Here is a 24,149-nt window from a genome sequence, read left to right as displayed (position 1 = left end):
TGGCTATATAAACAATGGTGAATTCTCTAAGTTTGTTTCCTTATCTGTAGAATGGGGATAATAATAATAACTGTAGTACTTGCGTCATATAATTCTTATGAGACTCCAATTGCCAATGATACACAAATGTCAATCAACTTGCATTTAATAGCACCTACAATGTGCCAGGCATTATTAAAACATATACTTGGGGACTTAAATATTCCAGAAAATTTTTTGAAAGTGATGGATACGTCAGGTTCTTGATTGAAAACTAAGTGCTAAGTTGAGTTTGAAATTTTTATTATTGCTGATCTATCTGTTTAGATTCATATATGCATATTCTGCAAAGAGAAGCATCTAGGTTTCCTTAAAATTTTTTCTTTAAAATAGGATTGATATCTTAAGATTTTTTAAAAGGAATACCTCTGTTGGATGGAGTGAAGAAAGCCTTCATTAAAAGATATAGGTGTAGGGTGGTAGGTAGATGGCTCAGTGGATTGAGAACCAGGCCTAGAGTTGGGAGGTCTGGGGTTCAGATATGACCTCAGATACATCCTCCCTGTGTGAACCTCAACAAGTCACTTAACCTCTAGCCTAGCCAATACCATTTGTTCTTCAGCTTTGGAACCAATACACAGTACTGATTCTGAGACGGACAGTATGGGTTTACAAGGGAAAAAAAAGTACATCCTTTCTGGTCATGATCAATGAACTCAGAAAGTGGAAAGTGACATTAGTTGAAATCATTCTTTTGATTAGGTAGTTTTGCTTAACTATTTCTAAGGGGTGGGGAACAATATACTCTTGAGTGTTTGGAAGTACATTTGTATTTTCATAACAGTAATGCATTTTGTTAAAAGGTGCTCTGGGAAATTACAAAATGTTTTTAAACTTACTTGACCATTTTTGAAATTGTTCAGTAGAATAAAGTAAAAACTATAAAATCTCCATATTTAGGCAGTGAATTTAAATTTGAGAGTAGTATTTTTTTTTACTAATTTCAGTTAGATTAGCCATGCTTGATTACAATTTATTACTTGAGTAGATGTATGTAGGAAATATTTGTACAACCAAAGTTGTGAATGAAGGGAAAATGGTATAAAAGTCACTTAAGTGTGAAGACTAAGTAGTTAGAAAGAAGCTTTAAATTCCAGTTGTGTTTATGTACCTTCACAATTTAATCATTCTCTAAATTCCCAGTCATTTTAATTTGTGAATTATCTAATATTTGATAGATTGGTGGTATAATAAGAGCCTTTTTGGATGCATATATTTTCCTCATCTGTTGTAGTTACATTTGTTAGTAACTTTATGGCTGTTTTTATGGCTATTTTGTCAACTTATGTTATGATTTATGGCTGTTAATGTCAATTTTTGTAAATGTTTCTTAGAATCACAAGTCCAGAGCAGGAAGGGTCTTTACTCCCCCTTAGTTTACAAATGAAGAAAACAAGGCACTTTGAAAGGGCAAGTGCATTGTTTAGAGGTTCATAATAAACAGAACTGATTTTTCAGTCTCAGTGCTCTTTTCATTATGCTACACTGGCTCCCAGTTAGTTATAAAGAGTGATTTATATACTAAAGTAGGAAAAGGCTATGTTGAGTTAATTTCATGAGATTTTTATGTGCAGGGACTAAAGAGGTCATTATTACTTATAATTATATAATTGCTAATTTATTACTTATTATGAATATATTTTATACTATAATTGTTTTTGAAAAACATTTCTAATGGCATTTATTTAATTTTTTTAGGGCCTGTGACGTAGAATAGACCACAATTCTGAAAATACAACAAGGACAATGGCCACTCAAGGTTTGTGTCATCGGTCTTCATTAACTCTCTTTGGAGCTCTCCTATGTTAGCCCAGTCTGGCTCAGATCCCCTTGCTTTCCTCTCTTCCTGCTTACTTGTCAGGCTGCCTTTTGCTCCATTTTCTGCTGACCAGTACTAATGGCTTGATGAAATAGCAAACAAACAAGCCACCAGCAGGAATACAGTCTGGATGACTGCTTCTGGAGCCTGGATGCAGTGCCATTCTTCCACTGATTCAGTGAGTAACTGTTAAGTGGTCCTCCAAGGACTTAACACGTCATCACTGAGCTGGTCCTGGCTATTATTCTATTCTCTTTGGCTGTCTTTCAGATCAGACTTGATTTCTGAAAAAAATTTTTTTTTCAATGGGCCATGTTACAAATATTTTCTGTATTTGTAGTAAAATATTTAATGATTACAATATTTCTTACTCTTTCGTTTCTTACAGCTGACTTGATGGAATTAGACATGGCAATGGAGCCAGATAGAAAAGCAGCTGTTAGCCACTGGCAGCAACAGTCTTACCTTGATTCTGGAATCCATTCTGGTGCCACAACAACAGCTCCCTCCCTGAGTGGAAAGGGAAATCCTGAGGAGGAAGATGTGGATACTACCCAAGTCTTATATGAATGGGAACAAGGTTTTTCTCAGTCCTTCACACAAGAACAGGTAGCTGGTAAGTAAATAGAATGTCATTTTGTGAATGGAATGAGATTTGTTCAGTTAAAGATGGATGGGTAATAGTTTCAATGACTTACATTTTAGGGTGAGAAAAAGTGGGATAACTTACAGTTGATTAGTCAGTGAAGTTGAATTTTAAGTAGTGTTTTAAGTTTTGACTACATGTATTTTTCAGATATCGATGGACAATATGCCATGACCAGGGCACAGAGGGTACGTGCAGCTATGTTTCCTGAAACACTGGATGAGGGTATGCAAATCCCATCCACTCAGTTTGATGCCGCTCACCCAACTAATGTTCAGCGTTTGGCTGAACCTTCTCAGATGCTAAAACATGCTGTTGTAAATTTGATCAACTACCAAGATGATGCTGAACTTGCAACTCGTGCAATTCCTGAATTGACCAAACTGCTAAATGATGAGGACCAGGTAAGGACCAACATATAATCTTGTGGACTGTTTTGAAAAGAAAATATTGGAACAATACATTCTTGAGATCCAACTTACTATTTTAAAAAATGAGGTGATTTATTTCCAGATTTAGAACTTGTCAAGGTATTTGAGGACCAAAGCAGTATTCTTTTACTTTCTATTATTATAGGTTGTGGTCAATAAGGCTGCAGTTATGGTTCACCAGCTGTCTAAGAAAGAAGCCTCCAGACATGCCATAATGCGATCTCCTCAAATGGTATCTGCTATTGTGCGTACCATGCAGAACACAAATGATGTAGAAACTGCACGCTGTACTGCTGGGACATTGCATAATCTTTCCCATCACCGTGAAGGCTTGCTGGCTATCTTTAAGTCTGGTGGCATTCCTGCCCTTGTGAAGATGCTTGGGTAAGCCAACCTGGGTACAAATGCTTGTGAATAGGAGAGGTAAAGAACCATAGATGCTGGTCTGGGAATACTGACAGATTTTGTTTTCTTCTCAGCTCCCCGGTGGACTCTGTGTTGTTTTATGCCATTACAACTCTCCACAACCTTTTATTACATCAAGAAGGAGCCAAAATGGCAGTGCGTCTTGCTGGTGGACTGCAAAAAATGGTTGCTTTGCTCAACAAGACAAATGTTAAATTCTTGGCTATCACAACAGACTGTCTTCAGATTTTGGCTTATGGCAATCAAGAAAGCAAGGTAAAGCAGACTTGTGATAATGGGCAAATGTAGGCTATAGGGATTGTAGAAGGAAACTGTATAAAACCCCTAAACTAGAAAGGAGCTAGATCAAATAATAAATATATGATTTGGTGATCTGGGGGTGGGGTGGGGGTGGGGGAGGGAGGCTTTAAAACTTTAAGTTTTTGTCTTGGAAAATCAGTACCTACTAACTTGTCTTTATGTTTATTGTGGGATCATCTAAGTATTTTTCTTTAATAGCCCAAAGTGTGTGGATGGAGGTGTGTGTGTGTGTTTTTGTTTAAATCACTCTCTCTAGGACTCTACTTCACAGTAGAACCCTTCCTTCTTTTTTTTTTTAATTTTATAGTATTTTATTTGATCATTTCCATGCATTTTTCATTAAAGACAAAGATCATTTTCTTTTCCTCCCTCCCACCCCCCGTGGCCGACGTGTGATTCCACTGGTATCATATGTGTTCTTGACTTGAACCCATTGCCATGTTGTTTGTATTTGCATCAGAGTGTTCGCTCCGAGTCTTTCCTCTGTCATGTCCCCTCAGCCATTGTAGTCAGGCAGTTGCTTTTCCTTGGTGTTTCTATTCCCTCAGTTTGTCCTCTGCTTTTGGATAGTGTTTTTTTCTCCTTGATCCCTGCAGATTGTGCAGGGACATTACACCACCACTAATGGAGAAGTCCATTACGTTCGATGATACCACAGTGTGTTCGTCTCTGTGTACAATGTTCTCCTGGTTCTGCTCCTCTCGCTCTGCATCACTTCCTGGAGGTTGTTCCAGTTCACATGGAAATCCTCCACTTTATTATTCCTTTGAGCACAATAGTATTCCATCACCAACATATACCACAATTTGCTCAGTCATTCCCCAATTGATGGGCATCCCCTCATTTTCCAATTTTTGGCCACCACAAAGAGCGCAGCTATGAATATTTTTGTACAAGTCTTTTTGTCCATTATCTCTTTGGGGTACAAACCCAGCAGTGCTATGGCTGGATCAAAGGGTAGACATTCTTTTATCGCCCTTTGTGCATAAGAACCCTTCCTTCTAAGAAAGAAAAATAGTCAAGTAAAATAAATTGAGGCACCTATCATATCTGATAGTATATGCAACATTTTTTAAACATAGATCTAGGCATATTTTTGATGGGTAATGCTGGATATGACCAAGGAAGGGTAATGACTTTGGGTGTTTTTGTGTATATATGTGCACATGTGACAAAGAGAACATGATTTTGATTTTTTCTTTTATAATAAACTGACAAAATTAGTGTTACAGTATTCTGACTTAAGATGGCCTATTTTGCTATGGAAAGAATAGGATGCCAGAAGTAATTGATTTAGAAGAGGTAATAAAAATGACAGTCCTACCCAAATTAATCTACTTATTCAGTGCCATGCCTATCAAATTACAAAAAAAAAATTTTATAGAATTAGAAGAAATTATAACAAATTTCATCTGGAAGAACAAAAGATCAAGAATATCGAGGGAAATAATGGGGGGAAGATGTGAAGGATGGGGGGAAAAATGTGAAGGATGGGGGCCTAGCAGTACCAGATCTTAAACTGGACTATAAAGCAGTGATCATCAAAACAGTCTGGTACTGGCTAAAAGACAGAAGGGTAGATCAATGGAAATAGACTAGGAGTTAATGTCCCCAGCAACTTAGTGTTCCATAAACCCAAAGATTCTAGCTTTTGGGACAAGAACTCACTATTTGACAAAAACTGGGAAACTTGGAAAACCGTATGGGGAAAATTAGGGTTAGATCATTTTTATATTCTTTATCAAGATAAATTCAAAATGGGTATAGGACTTAAATATAAAGAGTGAAATCATAAACAAGTTAGGTGAACATAGAATAGTATACCTGTCAGATCTGTGGGAAAGGAAGAAATTTAAGACTAAGCAAGAGATAGATGACATTACAAAATGTAAAATGACTGATATCAAATTAGAAGAGGCTATAGGAAGCCATGGCAAAGAGATAGGGCCTAGATTTCAGTAAATTGAAAGATAGTTTTCATCTATATATGATCATACAGAGGCTTATCTTCATCTTTCTTCTATTTATTTAGACTTCTGCAATTAAACCATATATATTTGTCTTTCTAGCTAATCATTCTGGCTAGTGGTGGACCCCAAGCTCTGGTAAATATAATGAGGACTTACACCTATGAAAAACTCCTGTGGACCACAAGTAGAGTGCTGAAGGTGTTGTCAGTCTGCTCTAGTAACAAACCAGCTATTGTGGAAGCTGGTAAGTATATTACAACCAACACTAATCTGGGCAGGGTTTTTTAGTTGTTTTAAACAAGTGTGGTTGTTCATTTTTTTCTCCCCTTAAACTCTTCTCTTTTGAATCCTTGCTTATAACAAAGCAAACTTTAAGGCCAGACCAGTTGCAGAGTTGGTATCAGTGCTCACATCTGACAGTACATACCCTGACCTGAACCTCTACTTGAGAGGGAGCTATTTTTTCTTATTTGTTCTCTAGGACAGAGATTTATGATGCATCATTTTGGCAGTTTTTTTTTTTTAAGGTTTATCATCTACATATTTGTAGTCATTATAGATTTTGTTTTTATGGTTCTGCCTTTACTGTACAAGTTTTCTTAAACTCATGTTTTCTCAGTGTAATGCTAGTCTATTTAATTCATGTTATTACAGTGTATTTGGTCATCTCTAAATTTGCGGGCACATTTTGTTTCTAGCTTTTTGCTCTCATAAAAGAGTATTGTTATGACTTTTGCTTTACATAGGACCATTCTATCTGTGATATCACTGGTCAAAGGATATAAATAGTTGAATGATTTTTTTCCTTTCATAATTCCAAATTATTTTCCAGAAAGGTTGGACCAATTCACACCGTGTCTTAGGGTGTTTTAAAAGTCCTTATTCTGGGGGCAGCTGGGTGGATCAGTGGATTGAGAGCCAGGCCTAGAGATGGGAGGTCCTAGATTCAAATGTGGCCTCAGACACTTCCTAGCTGTGTGACCCTGGGCAAGTCATTTAATGCCCATTGCCTAGCCCTTACCACTCTTCTGCCTTGGAACCATACACAATGTTGATTCTAAGATGGAAGGTGAGGGTTTCAAAAAAACGACCTTGTTCTTATAATACAAGTGGTACTTGTATTCAATGGTTAAAAAACACAGTATTTGTTTAGATAGCAGCATTTCTGTTTGCCAGCTTTATTTTTAGGTTTTTGTAAATAAGTGAGAACAAAGTTCTTTGGTCATTCTTTATAAAATAACACTGAAACTGCTAAAATTATTTGAACTGTAATTAATTTGAACTAAATTAATTGAACTTTTTATTCAATGTAATGAATTTATGAAAGTGCCAGCTATATGATCACATTTTAAAAATCACTAAATTTTTGTCAGAGAAATTTAAGGGAAATATTTTTAGTTTGTTTGGTTATTATTTAGTTAAAATAAATTCACTTAATATTGTTTCTTCCTATAGTTGTATTATTTGTAACGTGAGGTTCATTGAGGCTTTGGACATTATCTTGTTTAAGGATTTTATATTCTATAGCACCCTGCATATTATATAATATTTGAGAAACTGATTCTGTTAGCTCAAAATATCTTGATGGTAAAAATGCACATAAAAACATTCAGAAGAGCAGGGAAAGAGAGCAATAATCATCTTCTTTCTCATCTCAGCTTCCTACTTGACACACAGTAAGGGCAGGGTTCCAGATCAGCCATGTCCCAAAAGTTTTGTGGTACAAAAGTAGTAGATAAAGGGTACTGTGTTCTTTGTCTATAAAATTTATGCTTTTGTGTGTGTGTGTGTGTGTGTATTTTTGACCACAGATGAGATAGGGAAGGCTTTTGGATGCTTTCAAAAGCATACAAGAATCCAGAGTGTGAGCTACTCTGGAGGAGAAAGGAGTGTTTTAGGATAGACAAAAGAGGAGTTCAATGGAGAGGGGATGAATGATAAGGGAGTTTTAGGAGGTGATTTACTCAAAGGTAGACTGCTGGTTTAAAGTCACTCCTCTACTAACATTCAGCAGCGAAAATATTAAATTCTTAGCAAATTTATTTTTGTTTTCAAGGTGGAATGCAAGCTTTAGGACTTCACCTTACAGATCCAAGTCAACGTCTTGTACAGAACTGTCTCTGGACTCTTAGGAATCTTTCAGATGCTGCAACTAAGCAGGTAAATTCTTTGCTAGATAGCAGTAGAATTGTGGCTTCTTGATTGACTAGGACTAAGTATCCTAATTCTTATTTTCATAGGAAGGAATGGAAGGTCTTCTAGGGACTCTGGTTCAGCTTTTAGGCTCAGATGATATAAATGTTGTCACTTGTGCTGCTGGCATCCTTTCTAACCTCACCTGCAATAACTACAAGAACAAGATGATGGTGTGCCAAGTTGGTGGAATCGAAGCTCTTGTTCGCACTGTTCTTCGTGCTGGTGATAGGGAGGATATCACTGAACCTGCCATCTGTGCGCTTCGTCATTTGACTAGTAGGCACCAAGAGGCTGAGATGGCACAGAATGCTGTCCGCCTCCATTATGGACTCCCAGTGGTGGTTAAGCTCTTACATCCACCATCTCATTGGCCTCTGATAAAGGTAAATTACTTTAATATGCAGTGCACACTACTGAATTGGAAGTTATATATTGTTTCTAGCCTTGGCTACACTGTGTCTGTAGGCAAGTTAACTGAACCTTTTTTGTTATATATAATTTGGTCTGTCTACCCAATAGGGTTCTGAGAATCAAATAACAATGTCATGTGAACTAAGAAAAGGTCATGTGACAGGAGGTGTTACTAAGTTCTGGCTGCACTATTTCATAGCTGTGTGGCCAAGGGCGAGTTACTGTTTCCTTTGAGCCTTAGTCCGCTTATCAATGCAACAAAGTAAGACACACACTACCTGTCTTACAGGATTGTGAAGAGGCAAGCCCTTTACAAAGTGCCAAAGAAATGAGCTCTGACCAAAGTGCCAAAGAAATGAGCTCTGACCAGTGATTACAATGCTTTTTTACAGAGATAAAAATTTATAATTCATTAGCTTCTAGTATAAACTTGTTGGTTTGCCTGGGACTATTATACTTCAGTGATACCTTGAATATCAAACATTTTAGATAAGTCTTTTTTAGGTTGATGTTTTTCAACATGCAGCTATTTAGCAGTTGTTTATTTTGTCTTTTATTGATTCTAATAGATCTGGAGGTAGCAGGGAATTGAAGGGGGAGCTTAGTTAATTTGAACATTAATTCTTTTATCTCATTTCTTGCAGGCTACTGTTGGTCTCATCCGAAATCTTGCCCTTTGCCCTGCAAATCATGCACCATTGCGTGAGCAGGGTGCAATTCCCCGGTTAGTTCAGTTGTTGGTGAGAGCACATCAGGACACCCAGCGCCGGACTTCAATGGGTGGAACACAGCAGCAGTTTGTGGTATGTAAAAAATTTACACAAGCATATAAATATACTTTCTAAAGGGGAAATAGTCTTAGTGTGTAGTTATATCTTACCTTTTCTGCTAGTGGGGTAGTTTTGTGGTGAAAGTGGAAAAAGTGCTGATTTTGGAGTCAAATCCCATTTTACCTATGTGACTTTAAGTGACTAATTTAACCTGTGCCTCAGTTACTCCTCTGTAATGTTAAGGGGGTTGTGCTAGGCAGCCTGTAATCTATTTTTAGCTCTTAACTTCTCTGATCCTCTGAGATCTTAGTGGAATCTTAGAACTCGAATCTTCTTCTAAGCATTAGCTTTACTTTCCTTGCTGGTTTTTTAAAGGAGACTAATGAGGAAGAAAATTTGTGTCAACATTTTTCCCAAAGGAGAAGCAAATTAGTAATAAAAAGGTCTAGATGTTAGAGTGAGAAGGTCAAAGGTCACCTTGGAAATCATATGCCATTAGAAAAGTATTATCCATCTCGGTTATATGGGAATGCTTAAATCATATACTTAAAAGAGCATTAAAAAAAAAACAACATAATTTGAGTCAGTACTGAATGAGTGTAAATAATGAAATAGGATAGCCATAGGGCAGTGCTCTTTCTTCTATACCCAGACCTTCGTTGTCAAATTCGAGGTCTCAATTTATACATCTTCAGATGAGCTTTTCTAAAGAGGCCTCTTATTTCTTTTAATTCCAAGATTAATTTCCAAATTCTACCATGTCCTTTTTTCAAAGTACTTAAGTCTGTTTCTTGACTAGGTTTTATCTGAAAACAAATGTTCTGTACTATATTTTAGGGGAAATTAGATTGCAAGTTCTTGATTTAGAAAACATTTTACTAGAGTATGCATTTACTTGAACTTTTTTGTTTCATCAGTGGTATTGAGTTAAAAGATAAAAAAAGATCCTTGGGTTCAGAGTTTATCTCTCTGCTTTTATTATCTGTATATTCATGGGCAAGTCATTTAACTTACTTGGAACAAAAGTTCTTATTTGGGAAAGGATGATGTCTCTTCTAGCTCTAGGTCTAGGATCAGATGGCCCTAATTAGTTATTTCATTTTTACCTGTTTGTCTTGAGATTATGCATCTTTATATTTTTGATACTAAAAAGTTATGCAATAAGATAAATGATTAGTGCTTTTGCCAATGGACTAGATAAAATTCCAGGGGCTTGAGATAGTACTGAAACAAAGAGTGAACATTCTGCATGTTAAATAACAAACTCTAGTTATTATAATCTCTTTAGTTATTGTTCATGCATTTAATTTTGTTATGATTAGTATTGACAAATTTTTCCTTTCTAAAGTGGAGCATCCCAAAATGAGTGAGTGGGTTGTTAAGAAGAATTGAAACAGCTTTGAGAAAGGGGTTCTAGTAATAAATTTAAGATTACCCATCTGCATTTTTTCCTTCCTACCATTCTGGGAGTATCTTTATCTACTCTGTTAAAAGACCGTGTGTTGGGGGCAGCTGGGTGGCTCAGTGGGGAGTCAGGCCTAGAGACAGGAGGTCCTAGGTTCAAATTTGACCTCAGACACTTCCCAGCTGTGTGACCCTGGGCAAGTCACTTGACCCCCATTGCCTAGCCAAGTCCATGTGTTGCCTAGTGCTATCTCTGGCAAACCTAATTTCTTAGGAAAAGGATAGTATTTGGATTTGTGCAGGAGTAGGTATGCTTTTTTAATACGATGACCTTGTCTTTTGATTCACTTCTGAGTTAGTGTACTGAACTAGGAGAATTCAGTTGTTGTTATCATTAGTCCTTGGTTCAGATTCTCCCCCCAGGAATCGGTGTAGAAAACCTGGCACGGTTTAGTGTAGCAGCCTTTCACTTGAGAGATGTCAGCCTCCCGAGTCCTGCGTGAGCTTTTGGTGAGAGACAAGCAAACTTGACTTCTTGTTTTCAACTTGACATTCTTCCATAGGAGGGAGTTCGTATGGAAGAAATTGTGGAAGGTTGCACTGGTGCCCTTCATATCCTTGCTCGTGATGTCCACAATCGAATTGTAATCAGGGGCCTAAATACCATTCCGCTGTTTGTGCAGGTACGTGTGTTTAAGTGAGGTGCAGTTACCATCTCCCTTGTTGAGTACAAAGAATGAAGGTGTACATCTCCTCCTTTTAGTTGCTGTATTCTCCTATTGAAAATATCCAGAGAGTCGCTGCAGGGGTGCTCTGTGAATTGGCTCAGGACAAGGAAGCTGCAGAAGCAATTGAGGCAGAAGGAGCCACTGCTCCTCTGACGGAATTACTACATTCAAGAAATGAGGGTGTGGGTAAGTGGAGGGAGCAAGTGGGGAGGGAATGTTTATCTCCATGTGCAGGCCGCCTTTGATGGATGTTCTGCGCTCTTCTCTCCCAGCTACGTATGCAGCTGCTGTGTTGTTCCGAATGTCTGAGGACAAGCCCCAGGATTACAAGAAGCGTCTTTCTGTCGAACTGACCAGCTCACTGTTCAGAACCGAACCGATGACTTGGAATGAGGTAGGACAGCTCAGCAGACAAGCAAGCGTGGCATTTCCACGAAGCCTTTGAGCTGCATGTTAGCAGTTTCTGGGTTGGAAAATAACACGTACATAAATGAAAACATTCAAAATACATTGAAAAAATGATTTTGAAGCCAAGGAGAGTGCTAGCATTCAGCCTTTCTGTTGTTTGTTATGTTTTGAAAAGTGCTAATATGTAGCTTTTTACCATTAAACCTCTTCAGAACCATGACCCAGACATATCAAAATTCATGGAATCCAGCCAAATCACAGTACTCGGGGGAAAAGTTATATCCCTGAGTGCCTATACCAACAAAATAGAGAAAGAGGAGATCAATGGATTGGGCATGCAACTAAAAAAAACTGGAAAAAGAACCATTAGCTAGAAATAGGAGTTTGGCCATCCTGAAATTCTCCAGGCAGCATAAACCTTTTTTTTTTTCTTCGCTGTTGATTCTGTTGCCTTTTCTTTTAGACTGCTGATCTTGGACTTGACATTGGTGCCCAAGGAGAACCTCTCGGTTACCGTCAGGATGGTATGTGTGACTTTTATTATTTGGCCAGTTTTAAATCAAATTGAGTTCATAAGTCCTTATATTTTAACAACTTGGGGAAACTTAACTTTTTAGTCCCTGGTAGGGAAAGTACTTTTCTAAATCTTTGAGGTTCAATAATGAGACTGAGCTAGCCACTCCATTTGAGTGAGAGAATAGCAAATTAAGTCTACATCGATTACCTGTTTCTTGCTACACAGTGTTTTGGCAGCAGGACATTACTATTCTGTCCACTTCTACTTGGCCTTGTGGTCAATTATACTCATTAAGTGTCATGGCACTGGGCCCTTATAAGCATACCAGAGAAGAAGTGGAAAAAATGTGCTACAGAGCTCAGATATTGGATATATTCTTGGTGGGATTGACCTTGGTTTTCTTCTTTTAAAAACTACAGTTATGGGTTGATAGGGAAATGAGGAATTAAATTGGCATTATAAGAGTGGTAAAATTATTCTTTATTTCTAAAGATTGAAATATGTCGAGGTTGTCATGTTAAATGTATACTATATCTTAACAAATCTTTTAAAGAGGAATAAAGAAATTTAAGCACAGTTATAATAGTATTTCTATATGTTGTCTTGCCTTTATGCCATTTTGGATCTCTTCCCTGCACTTTCACCCCCGAGGCAACTTCACTATATAGTTGTAGTTCACTAAGGCAAGCCAATGGCCTGTCCCTGTGTTCTGCTAAGCAACTTTTGGGAATCCCCAGTAGGAAATAAACGTGCCATCTAATAATCTGGGCCATGATCATTTCTGTTCCTCCTCTACCACCCTCATGGGAAATCCAAGTCACTGCTTAGAACAAGGCTTGAAGGTTGGTGGGCTCCTGACAGTGCCGGGTCTGGCTGCACAGCCACATTTCAAGACCATCCCATTCAGAACCCCAAAACAACTGATAAAAAAATAGCCCCTACAGTGTTACTTGGCTAAGCTACAAGAAACTAGAAGGCTATAAATACTGTCTCATATACTGATATCTGCTGCCTTTGGATGCCTCTAATTTGAGCATAAACATTGTTTGTTTTTTCTCTCCTCCTTCCCCTTTGTGGCTTTTTTAGATCCTAGCTATCGTTCTTTCCACTCTGGTGGCTATGGCCAGGATGCCTTGGGTATGGACCCCATGATGGAACATGAAATGGGCGGCCACCACCCAGGTGCTGATTACCCAGTTGATGGGCTCCCAGATCTGGGACATGCCCAGGACCTTATGGATGGCTTGCCTCCAGGTGACAGTAATCAGTTGGCTTGGTTCGATACTGACCTGTAAATCATCTTTTAGGTAAGAAGTTACACATTTGGGTCAAATAGTGTCCCTACAAAAATCCCTCTGTGTGGATTTGGTTGGTAGGGAGGGAGAGGGAGGGACTTCAGTATACCTGTGCCTGCTGCAGTAGCAGAGGAGTACCTTGATGGGCACGTCTTTGAGTGTTCTCAGTTATCTGGTCATTACAGGGTCCTTCAGTGTATTGTACCACAGCATTTTGCAGTGGACTCTCATGGGTAACATTTGCTGTTTGTTTTAAACATTAATAGCAGCCTCTCTCTTTCTACACAGCTGTCTTGTCTGAGTGAGCTTGCATTGTGCTTGGCCTGTAGAGTTGCTGAGAGGGCTCGAGGGGTGGGCTGGCATCTCAGAAAGTGCCTGACACACTAACCACGCTGAGTTTCCTATGGGAACACTTGAAGTAAGCTTTTTGTTTTGGTCCTTTTTGGTCGAGGAGTAACAATACCAATGGATTTTGGGAGTAACTCAAGAAATGAAGATGCACAAGAATGGATCACGAGATGGAATTTATCAAACCCTAGCCTTGCTTGTTAAAATTATTTTTTTTAATCTCTGTAATGGTACTGACTTTGCTTGCTTTGACAGTAGCTTTCCTTTTTTCTTTTCTTTTTTTTGGCAGTAACTGTTAGTTTTTTAAGTCTCGTAGTGTTAAGTTATAGTGGATACTGCTACAGCAATTTCTGATTTTTAAGGATCGAGTAATGGTGTAGAACACTAATTCATAATCACTCTAATTGTATTCTGAATAAAGTGTAACATTGTGTAGCCTTTTTGTATAAAATAGACAAATAGAAATGGTCCAATTAGTTTCCTTTTTAATATGCTTAAAATAAGCAGGTGGATCTATTTCATGTTTTTGATCAAAAATTTTATCTGGGATATGTCTGGGTAGGGGCCAGTAAGAACTGTTATTTGAAACCTTGTATTGGACAGTTTACCAGTTGCCTTTTATCCCAAAGTTGTTGTAACCTGCTGTGATACAGATGCTTCCAAGAGAAAATGCAGTTATGAAAATGGCTCAGAATTAAAGAAAACTTTTAATTCATTCTACTGTGTCAACTTGTTTGTTTACAGGAACGCCATTTTTGCCCCATTAAATACCACACTTACATCATTTTTAATATGTCTGAATGGTTTATATTAGTGATAAGTTTTTTATTTTTTTATTTGAAGAAAACAAATGTGTCCGCATGGTTAAAATGATGTTAAACAAATTTGAATTTTAAGAAGGGAGCTAAAATTAAAATCTCATAATGAAAGTTGATGGGATTGGAGAGTCCATAGTGGATATATAATGTGTATACTTGTCCTACATGTATTGTTATAGGTGAAAGCAAAAGTGTTGTCTATAAACATGGATTGAATCTTTTCCCTACCTACTCCAAAAGAGTAGCCAGTTAGTACTAGCGATTATTGTGTGATGCTGTTTAGCTGCTGTTACCTTTTATTGAAGCCAGCTGCCAGCACAGCCTGATTATTTGCATAAACCCACCCCAGTGGCATGGAACTTCTCTGTGTTTGGAGACATTTGGGCACAAATGCTTATATTCCTTTTTAAAAAATTAGATGGATATTCAGCTAAAGGGCAGTTTTTAAAAAAAATTACCTGGCTCTTAACATAACTACATAACATAACAAGAGTTTGCATCTCGGCTTCTGAGATACCCATTTGGGGGGACAATAATACTCTAGCCCTAAAGTTTAGCCCTAAGTCTTATACAACATGATTAGTGGGGTGTCTAAACAGTGTATTAAAGAAAAGATTTCTTCCTTTTCTTTTTTGATTAAAAACACTAATTGTAGAATTTGCCAACTGTGCCAAATACAGTTCACTTTAGAAATCAAGAAAATTTTAAAGGGATTTTTATTTTGTAAAATAAAGGGGGTCACAAAGATGGGAATGGATTTAATATCATAATTTTTGGAAATGCTTTAAAAGGTGTGAGCAAGTATTTTAAATATGATCTACACAACAAACTTCCAGATTTGCAAACATTATATCCCTACTTTATAAAGTGAATAATTGCCTCCCCCAGGTGTCAGTAATAGATGATTACAATATGAACAAGAGACAACTATGCTGTTATAATGTAATGATTGTAGTGAAAATTTGGTTTCTCAAAATGTGTATTGAGGTCTAGCTATTTGGCTTCCTCCACTAAAAGCCAGCTTGTATGCCTCACTGTGGAATGAAGGGATGCCAACTCTTCAAAGTTGTGATGGTAGAAGAAAAACTCCAGCTGGTGATTCCAAGCTGGAAATGTGTCAGGGTCAGGATTAGCAACGAGTTAAGTCTCCTGAGGATCAGACTAGCTGGATTCAGAGATGTTTATTCCCTGAAGAATCACTGCCAAGCCAAGTAATGAGACTTACTGTTGGGACGATAGACTGTAGCACAGACTTTCCAGTGTACTTCCTGCTTTGATCAGAGTACCTGTTACTTGTTAAATGGGTCTACTTTTTAGGCCTTTTCTAGATTTCACAGTGTCCTATTGGCAATGCAAGGGAAGGGCTAGTTTGAAAAGTAATTTATCATGGTCGCTTGTTCTGGCACAAAAGGATACCTTTTTAACTGGAAGAGAATTTTGAGGCCATCTGATCCAATCTCCTTAATTTCACATAAAGGTTGTGACTCATCCAAGATCACATAGATAATGAATGGCCATGGTGGGATTTGAATCCAGGGCCTCTGACTCCTAGACCCTAGTGAACTCTGGAGTCAGAAAGACCAAGGTCTGTTATCTTGTGTCTGACTTAGTTGTGTAACTGTGGACAAGTCGCTTTGGATCTTGAAATTCACAGAATTTGAGAAAAGAATATTTCTTTAGGCCAATTCATGGAACTTTAAAAGATCGAGAACCAGAAAGGTCCTTAAAAAGGCCATTGGGTCCAACTTCATTTTATAAAATTCTAATGAGGATATTAAGGGTCAGAATCACTATCTCATGTCTGAGGCCAGACAACCCAAATCTGAATTTAACTCCATTACCAACTTGTTAGCTGTGTTCCCTTTGGTTTGGGGGAATAGCTGAATAAATCCTCAACTTTTCTCCAAGTGAATGAAAGCCAAATTAGATGCAGATGTTGGTACTGTCAGTGGCCACAGAGTAAAAGTAAAGTGGACTTTTCACAGCTAAGTAGTATAAACCTCTAAACTATTCTCATATAGCCTCAAAAATGTCAACGTGGGGCATGTGGATACTGCCATGGGGGAGAACAAGAGCTGTGGAAGTCGGACCCCTTTATCAAAGGCCTTTGAGCTTCAATTTCCTCGTCTAAAATGGCCCACCCACCTCCAGCTTTAGAACTGTGATTTTGTAAGAGGGACACACAAAAGAAAAGGGTGTAAATGCTTTTTGAAGCATTTTTCCTCTGCTTCATTTTTTTTTCTATTCACACCTTCACCCACAAAGGCCCAAGGTAGAAAATTGATCTCTCTTTGAAGGGCCACAGGCCAGATGGTAGGATTCCTGGTTCCATGAATCCTGCAGGGCTTGGGTCTTCCTTTGGACCTTCAATTTCTCAGATTTTTCCAGGTGGCCTTGCCCTTTTGCCTCTAGCCCAACTAGACAAAGGTCCCATTATGGGGCGCCAGTTATATCCCTTCTCTACCATAATCTTAACTTGACATTCCCCTCCACCCTTGCCTTGGGTGAAGGAAGCCCCTCAACACCCAGGGTTGGTAGCTGTGCAGAGATTCTGAGGTCCAGGCGCTGGGGGGTGGAAAATGGGGCCAGGGAGGGGCAATTGGAGTTGGAGTTAAGTTCTTGGGAAGCCCAGTAACCCAGCAACCTCTTCTGACGGTGACCCCTTTTCAAGAACCTTGTAGACTCTTCCCATAAAACGATCTGTTCCTGTGGAAATAGGTTCCAATCCCAGGCTGTGACCCACACAAAGTTCTTCCTAATGATGGTCTCTGGTCTTGAGGAAGTACTCACTGTCACACGTACGTTTCTGAGCACATTTTCCCATAGTGCCTCCTCTGATCTTACCAACTTCCACCCAAGTCCCTCCAGACCCTTGGCCTATTTTTCCTGACCCCCCACCACACACACAGAGCTTTCTGGGCCTCTCTAGGGCAAGATCTGGGGTCAGAGGAGGGCAATGGCAGGGAATAGAAAAGCAAAAAAAAAACACCAGAGAATGGAGGCAAGAGAACAGCAGGACCTGCGGAGCCCTTGCTCCTGGGCTTCCGGGCCGCCCACCCTCTGAATTTTGTTCATTGTTTACTTTCCCAAGCTGGAGAAGTGAAGGCCCTGGAGAGTTGGCTTGTTAGAACCAGCATCACAGAAAGGTGTGCTGGGAGGAAACCAGGCTCGCCTACCGGGGTTTCTCGGGTTTCTCGGGATTCCGTGTGTCCTCACCCTTTCACTGTTTCTGTGGTTTTTCTGAATGTGAAGAGCCTCATTTCCTTCAGCAGTTTTCTCTCCGCCCCTCCTCACCCTCCTCTTCCGGCCCAGTCCCGGCACCCCAGGTTTAAGGGAAGTGAGTGTTGGCCTCCCTCACCCTTCTGACATCTTAACTTTGTCCGTTCAGGGGCAAACCGACAGCGGCCTTCCCTTGCCCAGGCTGTGTGCCCCTCCCCGGGCATGACACGTGTGTGCATGTGTGGCCCCCTGCATACAGGTGCAGGTGTGTTTTTAAGATGCTATTTCAGAGCGAACAAAGTGAAATGAAGGGAGAAAGGTGAGAGGCTCAAGCCGGCTTGCAAAGGCTTTGTGGGAGCCGTGACCAAGGCAGCTTTTTATTGGTACATCCAAGGGGCAGACGAGGCCAGAGCACCGGCCACATAGTGAGGAGGGTCGCTGCGGATCCCACAGATGAGTAAAACACTTCCTGAATCTGAGCTGGCTGGGCCAAGGACGAGGCTGACGGTAGACCAGACACCAGGGAATGGGAGAATCACATCCCGGGATCGGAGCGCTGGGCTGGAGGCACGGCAGGGTCACTCACCCTCCTGGCTAGCTTTCAACTATTTTGAGAATTTCTTGAGCCAAGGAAACCACGGTGCTGTCACGGGGGCTGCGGGAGGGAAACAGTCAGTCAGCGCCTTCTTGGGGCAGATGCCTCGCCCGGCCAGGTGCCACTGCTTTTGGGCCTTGCACCCTGTCCCTCGCCCACGGCAGCCCTCTGAGAACGCTGGAGCTGAAAGCAGTGAGCTGCGAACCCAGCCTCACCTCCGTCCCTCCCTCCCTCCCTGCTGCTGGAGACCTCGGGATATGCCCGACCACCAGCCAAGCAGAGCCCGGGGAGCCCTGCCGGGGGTCTCCGGCCCTCACGCTCCCCCCACCCCCCTCTAGCCCCGCCGGCTCTCGGGGCCTCTGGGTCTCCTCCTGGAGGTGATGATTTGTGATGAGCGGCTTAAAATGGAGCCTCGACACCTGTTACCAAAGAAAGGATGAAGAGCAGGGGCCAGGAAGTCTTAAGTATAAAGCTGGGGGGGGGGGGCAGCTCGGCAAAAATAGCGCCCTTAGCCCTCCCCGCGGCCCGGCAGCGCCAGGCTCGGGCAGCCCTCTTCAGCTGGAAGCATTTGGTGAGGGGCCCTGCGGGGGAGGCCCCACCTGTGCGCCCCCACTAGGCTTGTTTGTGGCCAGCTTCCAGACACTGGGAGAACCCTACGGCTGACCACCCGCAAAGACCCGCAGGCGGCACCCGCCTCCGGATCCATTTTCCTTCAAGTGCTTCTCTCCTGCCTGGATGGTTGGCACACTCAGAAGGTGCCCGCTCTGTGCGGGGGGACAAAGGCAGGCTTAAAGCAAGTCTGTGCTCGGGGAGCTTAAGAAGCTCCACTCCGGGCCGGCATTCCAGGACTTCCAAGACGTGTCTTCCACCCGTGTTTCCCCTTAGTTTGGAAAAAACTGCATCCTCTTCCACGTCCCTGAACTTCCGCCTTTCTCCTCCCCGCGGCACTTCCGGCCTATGTGCCAGCACTGGGGCGTGTTCCCTCTCCCTCACCTCTGCAGTTCCCGCCTTTCCCAGCCCCGCCTCGACCTCTAGCCCTGGCGCGCGGGCCGCTCTTCCTCAGGGCCCACACCGAACAGGAGCATATACGGCGCTTTGAGATCCTCCAAGGGGCAGCTGCGAGCAGGGGCGGAGCCTAGGAGCGCAGGGGCGGAGCCTAGGAGCGTCCCGGGCCCTGCCGCACCCTTGTCTGGAAGAGGTTTGTGTGACCCGGCAGGAAACGGCGCCCTGCCAAGGTCGGTAACACGATGTCCTTCACCCGCCTGCCTTTTCCCTTCAGAAAGAAGCTGCTTCAGGGTTTTCAACAAGCGTCCTCAGCAGGTAAACTAGCAAGAACATGGGGAGCCACTGAGAGGTGTGGCGGGTCACCCGGAAGAGCCGCGGGCGCTCGCTTTTCCCTGGTCCACAAGCAGAGCGGAGATGAGGCCCCGCATGCAGACCGCAGTCCGGGCCTCCTAGAGCTTAGTCTTCCTAGACGTCCCGCAGACCCCATGAGTACCAAACATTCCCCCGAGCAAAGGGCCCAGGAGGGCCTCTGGAGGAGCGGGTACAGGCCTGGGGCTCTCCGAGAGCCGCCACCAAAGGGCGGGAGGCTCCGCATGGGGCCGCCTTGGGCCAAGGCCGAGAAATGGTAGATGAATGAGCCGGGCGGCTCCCCTGACCTTTCCAGGCTCCTGCCCGGGCCTCCGAGAGCCTCAGAAAAAACAGCAGCAAACCCTCCAGACGTCCCCCCCCCCCCTTTATGTGCTCTCTCCTCCCGCGCCTCCTCCGCCGGGGCACTGAAGTGCTAAAGGACGCCTTACGTGGGGACGGCCATTGGGAAAGGGAGACAGCTTAGATCGGGCACTCCGGATACGGATACGACTCGGGGGATGCGGGGTGTGTGCCAAGGGGCCAGGGCAGATGGGGGAAGCGGGAACTTCCTTTTTAAAAAAAATCCTTACTTTCCATCTTAGAATCAGTACCGTATATTGGTTCTGAGGCAGAAGAGTGAAGGGCTAGGCCATGGGGGTCCCGTGACTTGCCCAGGGTCACACAGCTGGGAAGTGTCTGAGGCCAGATATGAACCTGGGCCCGCCTGACTCTCCATCCACTGAGCCCCCCAGCTGCCCCTGGAACGTCCTGGGGGTCCCGGAGGCTTCCAGGCGGAAATGCTCCTTCAGAGTCGGCTTCATCACTGCAGACGTTTCAGGCTGGGTAGGTTAGGAAGGGGCCCCCCAGCAGCTCTGTCTTCCCTGGTGCTCCCCCTCCCCAAGATCCCATGATCTGAGATGTTGTGACCCGAGCGGGCTGTGATGGGGCGGGAGGCCAGTGAAGATGCTCCGCCAAGGTAGCAGGAACGTAGAAATGCGCCCCCCCCTTCCCAACATGCTCAACTTGCTCAGGGGGCTCGGGCAGCTTGTGGAGGCCTAGAAGGGGTCCCAGCAGGCCGTCGTGCCCTCACATGCACCCCACTTGTGGCCACAAAAGCAAGCTGAGCCCCTGGGAGAGGGCGGGGCGTGCGGCACTCCAGATTCCAGTCAGCTCCCCCCCCAGGCCCCCTCTTCCCCCCCCCCAAGATTAAAGTGCAACCTGAGAGGGGGGGGGGGGGAGGCTCCTGGAAAGTCCGGAGAGCCCGAGGGGCCTCACCTGTTGGGCGGGGCGATGGCCTCCAGCATGTGGATCAGAATAGCTCCGTCCTTCTTCAGGCTCTCCAAGTGTTTCTCGTTTGAAGTGATCTGGAAGGGAAAGAAAGCGTTTTCAGAAGGGGGTTTGGGGGGGCAAGTCCTGGCAGCAGGCACGCTCCGAGACGCTTATGCCTGGAAAAGAATTCCGAGGTCTGTGAATAGCCTCGAGGCTGCCGGCCTGCTCCAGGGCCTGGGGGTGCCCTGCAAACCCCTCTCAGGCCAGGGAGCGCCGGAAGTCCGCGTAAGGAAGCCCCGCCTCCAGGGCCGAGGGAAGCCGGCCCTCGGGCCCCTAGGCGCCAAGAGCGGTCTCTGCGTGTCCCCCAAAGCTGGCCCGGCGTCTGACACCACCTGTGGATTCTTATTGACCCGTGTGAGCTGGACAGGCTCCCGGGCGCCGTTCTGCTGCTCTCCCAGGAGGCCTGACAAGGCAGAGAGGGCAGAGGAGAGAACGGGGCGAGGGAGGCAGGCCGAGCTCGGGAGGAGCCTGCGGCTCGGGCTCCGCCTCGGCCCGGGCCTTGAAGGCCTGGGATCCCTTTAGGTCCGAGCTCCTTCCACGGGAGAGAGAAGGCACGGAGCCCCGGACTGGATGGGGCAAGTGAGGAAAGGCCGTTGGGGGCCTCGGACCCTGGACGAGGCACAGCCGGACACATGTCCGCCAGCCACGGGAAGCCCAGGAAAGTCAAAGGAAGCCGGAGGCAGCGGGCCTGGTCCCTGGTTCTGCGGCCTGCACTTTGAGCTGGGCGAACTCCAGGATCGCAGGCCGCTTCCCAGCTCTGCCTCCCTCCCTCGAGGCCCGACAAAGGGAGAAGCGAGAGGGTCTTCCCGGGAGTATCCTAGTCTCTACTTCCCATCGATAAAAAAAAATGGGCGTGTTCATCCTCCCCAGAGAACTGGCGGAACCGAGCAGACCCAGCAGACCTCTGGCCTATCCGCCACCAAAGATGTGATCACGAGGACGAAAACTATACTGATGACCTCTTTGTTAGGGGGTTGTAAGTGTACAAAATGCTTCCACTTTGATCTAATGAAAACGAAAGCAAGACAGAGAAAGAGCATCGCTTCAGAATCAGAGGATCGGGCTGAGATTCCCAACCCTGGGCCAGTTAGTTACAGCCTCGCTCAGCCTCAGTTTCTTTATCTGTAAAATAAATATGGTAATACTTTCACAAGGTTGCAGTGAGAATCAAATGAAATAAATATAAAAAGATATACAATAGAATATGTTCTAACGACAAAATGTTTCTGAAATGAGTTTCCATGATGGTTATACAATATTTAAGGCATTCAGAGACCAATTTTTAAGCCACATCAAGTGATAAAGGTTTGGAAAGAATGGAAATAATCACAAGCTGGCACTCCTCCCCCTCCCCCCCAAAGGCAACCGGGACCAGCCTATGTCTCTCCTTTTTATCTCATTGAATCTTGAGGAAGATGGTCTGTTTCTTGAGAAGGGCCTCCAGGGTGCTGGGCTGAAAAGAGAAAACCTGCAGCAAGTCACATCATTGGATGAGATGTAAAGAACAAAAGGGCTCCCCGTGTTTACTGTTTGTTGACTAACAAAGTATTTGACTCGGTCTATGAGAAGTAGCCCTTCACCCTGCTCTTGCCCCCAGCCCAATGCCTGCTCCTGTGGTCTCAGTGGCACACCATTTCCATGACAAACATCTTTTATTTACTGATCCTCGGAGTAAGGCGAGGCTTCCAGTAGGGGCTCACCATTGGCACAGAGGGGATTGCCACAGAGAAGAGCTGTTTGCCAAAGATGGAGAGTTCTGGTGGTCTGGAAGCTCCTGCTGGGGGATGACACTGTACTGACTGCACTGAACCCTGGAACGGAACAAGGTCTCCTCCGAGAGCCTCTGGCAGCTCACTTGGGGAGAAGCCAGTGAAAGGAAACTGTTGTTATAATTAAAAGAGTGGATGCCATAAACTTATATTTAAAATAGTTGTCTGCCATAAACTATGGTAGATTAAAAGAGTTAAAATGGTTGAGGTTGTAAACTGTAGTGAGTAAAATAGTGGAAGCTAAAAATTATAGTAGATATAAGAGTGGGTGAGTAAATTGTGACCACAGAAAATATGTTTCACTATAGTGTCTTGGTTTTAAATCAAATATGAGGTGGTCGCTAGGGAAATATTCCCAATTATGAATATAGCCAAGTCAACTGGGTTTTATAGAGAATTTAATTAATAATACAATGAGGAATTAAAGAAAAGAGAGAAAGAGAGAAAAAGGAAATAAGTATGAAGGGCCTTAAGCCAACATGGCCTAGACCTGAGTCTTAAGAGAGAGAGATCAGTCAGTCAGTCTTTTATCACTCACCACAAGGTCTGTCTAAGCAAGGATTCTAGTGACAGAGTCTCCTCAGAGAGAGTTCCAGCCAGAGTCCTCCTCAAAGAGCCTTCCAGCCAGAGACTGTTTCAAAGGGCCTCTCTCAAGAGCCTCCAGAGGGACAGAGTCCCCTCAGAGGAGCTCCAGCCAGACCTCCTTAGAGATTGTCCTCCACGAGCTTTCCTTCTCCAGAGCCTCTCTTCAAGTGATCCTCCAAAAGGATTGTCCTTCAAGAGATTCTGCTTTTTCTTATATAGGGGGTTTTTCTCCTATGTCACCTCCCCTAAGTTCTTCCATCTACCAATCACAGTAGACGTTTTCCAAGGGACAGCCCATTCTGAATTCACAGCTGAGTAGACTAATCCTTTTAGTAAGTTTGAACCAGAAAAAACTTCTGAATAAGTTTTCACCTCTTTGCTCCTGGCAAGTTTGCAAGTTGCCTGACCTTTATAGGTACTTAGCATCCCTTTGTATTACTTCTAAAAATAGGCATGGCTTAAAGAACTTTTTGCCTCATTATAAGTATGGGCCCAAGTACCCTCATTGTTTAGCAAGGAGTTTTTTCCCCTAAAGCAGTCCTTAAGTATGGGTGGAGTAGAGGTCCTCCCATTTCTGATCCAAGTAGAGTTCTCATTGTCAAAAATGGGAGAATTCCCCAATGTGGAAATTTTTAACATTCACAAGTCTGAGAAATTTCAAGATTTACACTGTCCCTTCAGCTGGATGGGCAGAACGCTGGAGTACTTGTCGCATGAAAAGACACCACAGGAGAGCATCCAGGTAAAGCCAAAATGAGTGGGAGAGAGGTAAA

At 43.1% G+C, this 24,149-nt stretch overlaps 2 protein-coding genes across 3 annotated transcripts in view; one reads left to right on the top strand and one right to left on the bottom strand.

Annotated features, from left to right (window-relative positions):
- CTNNB1 (catenin beta 1) overlaps positions 1-14,423 on the top strand; it is a 45,242-nt gene extending 30,819 nt beyond the window's left edge. Inside the window, exons 2-16 of the mRNA XM_001369240.5 lie at positions 1,738-1,798; positions 2,247-2,474; positions 2,655-2,908; positions 3,081-3,319; positions 3,415-3,616; positions 5,731-5,875; positions 7,688-7,791; positions 7,872-8,210; positions 8,883-9,041; positions 10,976-11,095; positions 11,176-11,326; positions 11,413-11,534; positions 12,012-12,072; positions 13,152-13,372; positions 13,649-14,423. Coding sequence (XP_001369277.1) covers positions 1,786-1,798; positions 2,247-2,474; positions 2,655-2,908; positions 3,081-3,319; positions 3,415-3,616; positions 5,731-5,875; positions 7,688-7,791; positions 7,872-8,210; positions 8,883-9,041; positions 10,976-11,095; positions 11,176-11,326; positions 11,413-11,534; positions 12,012-12,072; positions 13,152-13,360 — 2,346 coding nt within the window. The 5' untranslated portion in view covers positions 1,738-1,785 and the 3' untranslated portion in view covers positions 13,361-13,372; positions 13,649-14,423. The remainder of the gene's footprint in view (positions 1-1,737; positions 1,799-2,246; positions 2,475-2,654; positions 2,909-3,080; positions 3,320-3,414; positions 3,617-5,730; positions 5,876-7,687; positions 7,792-7,871; positions 8,211-8,882; positions 9,042-10,975; positions 11,096-11,175; positions 11,327-11,412; positions 11,535-12,011; positions 12,073-13,151; positions 13,373-13,648) is intronic.
- ULK4 (unc-51 like kinase 4) overlaps positions 13,647-24,149 on the bottom strand; it is a 678,848-nt gene continuing 668,345 nt past the window's right edge. For both annotated transcript variants that reach the window (XM_007505056.3, XM_007505057.3), the window contains exons 36-37: positions 20,969-21,057; positions 13,647-18,400 (exon numbers count right to left, since the gene is read on the bottom strand). In XM_007505056.3, coding sequence (XP_007505118.1) covers positions 18,340-18,400; positions 20,969-21,057 — 150 coding nt within the window. In that variant the 3' untranslated portion in view covers positions 13,647-18,339. The remainder of the gene's footprint in view (positions 18,401-20,968; positions 21,058-24,149) is intronic.

Source organism: Monodelphis domestica, chromosome 5 (assembly GCF_027887165.1).
Source record: "Monodelphis domestica isolate mMonDom1 chromosome 5, mMonDom1.pri, whole genome shotgun sequence".
In the NCBI taxonomy this organism is placed as follows: Eukaryota; Metazoa; Chordata; class Mammalia; order Didelphimorphia; family Didelphidae; genus Monodelphis; species Monodelphis domestica.
The sequence above is the reverse complement of the archived record's forward strand: the minus strand, read 5'-3'. Positions and strand labels throughout refer to the sequence as shown.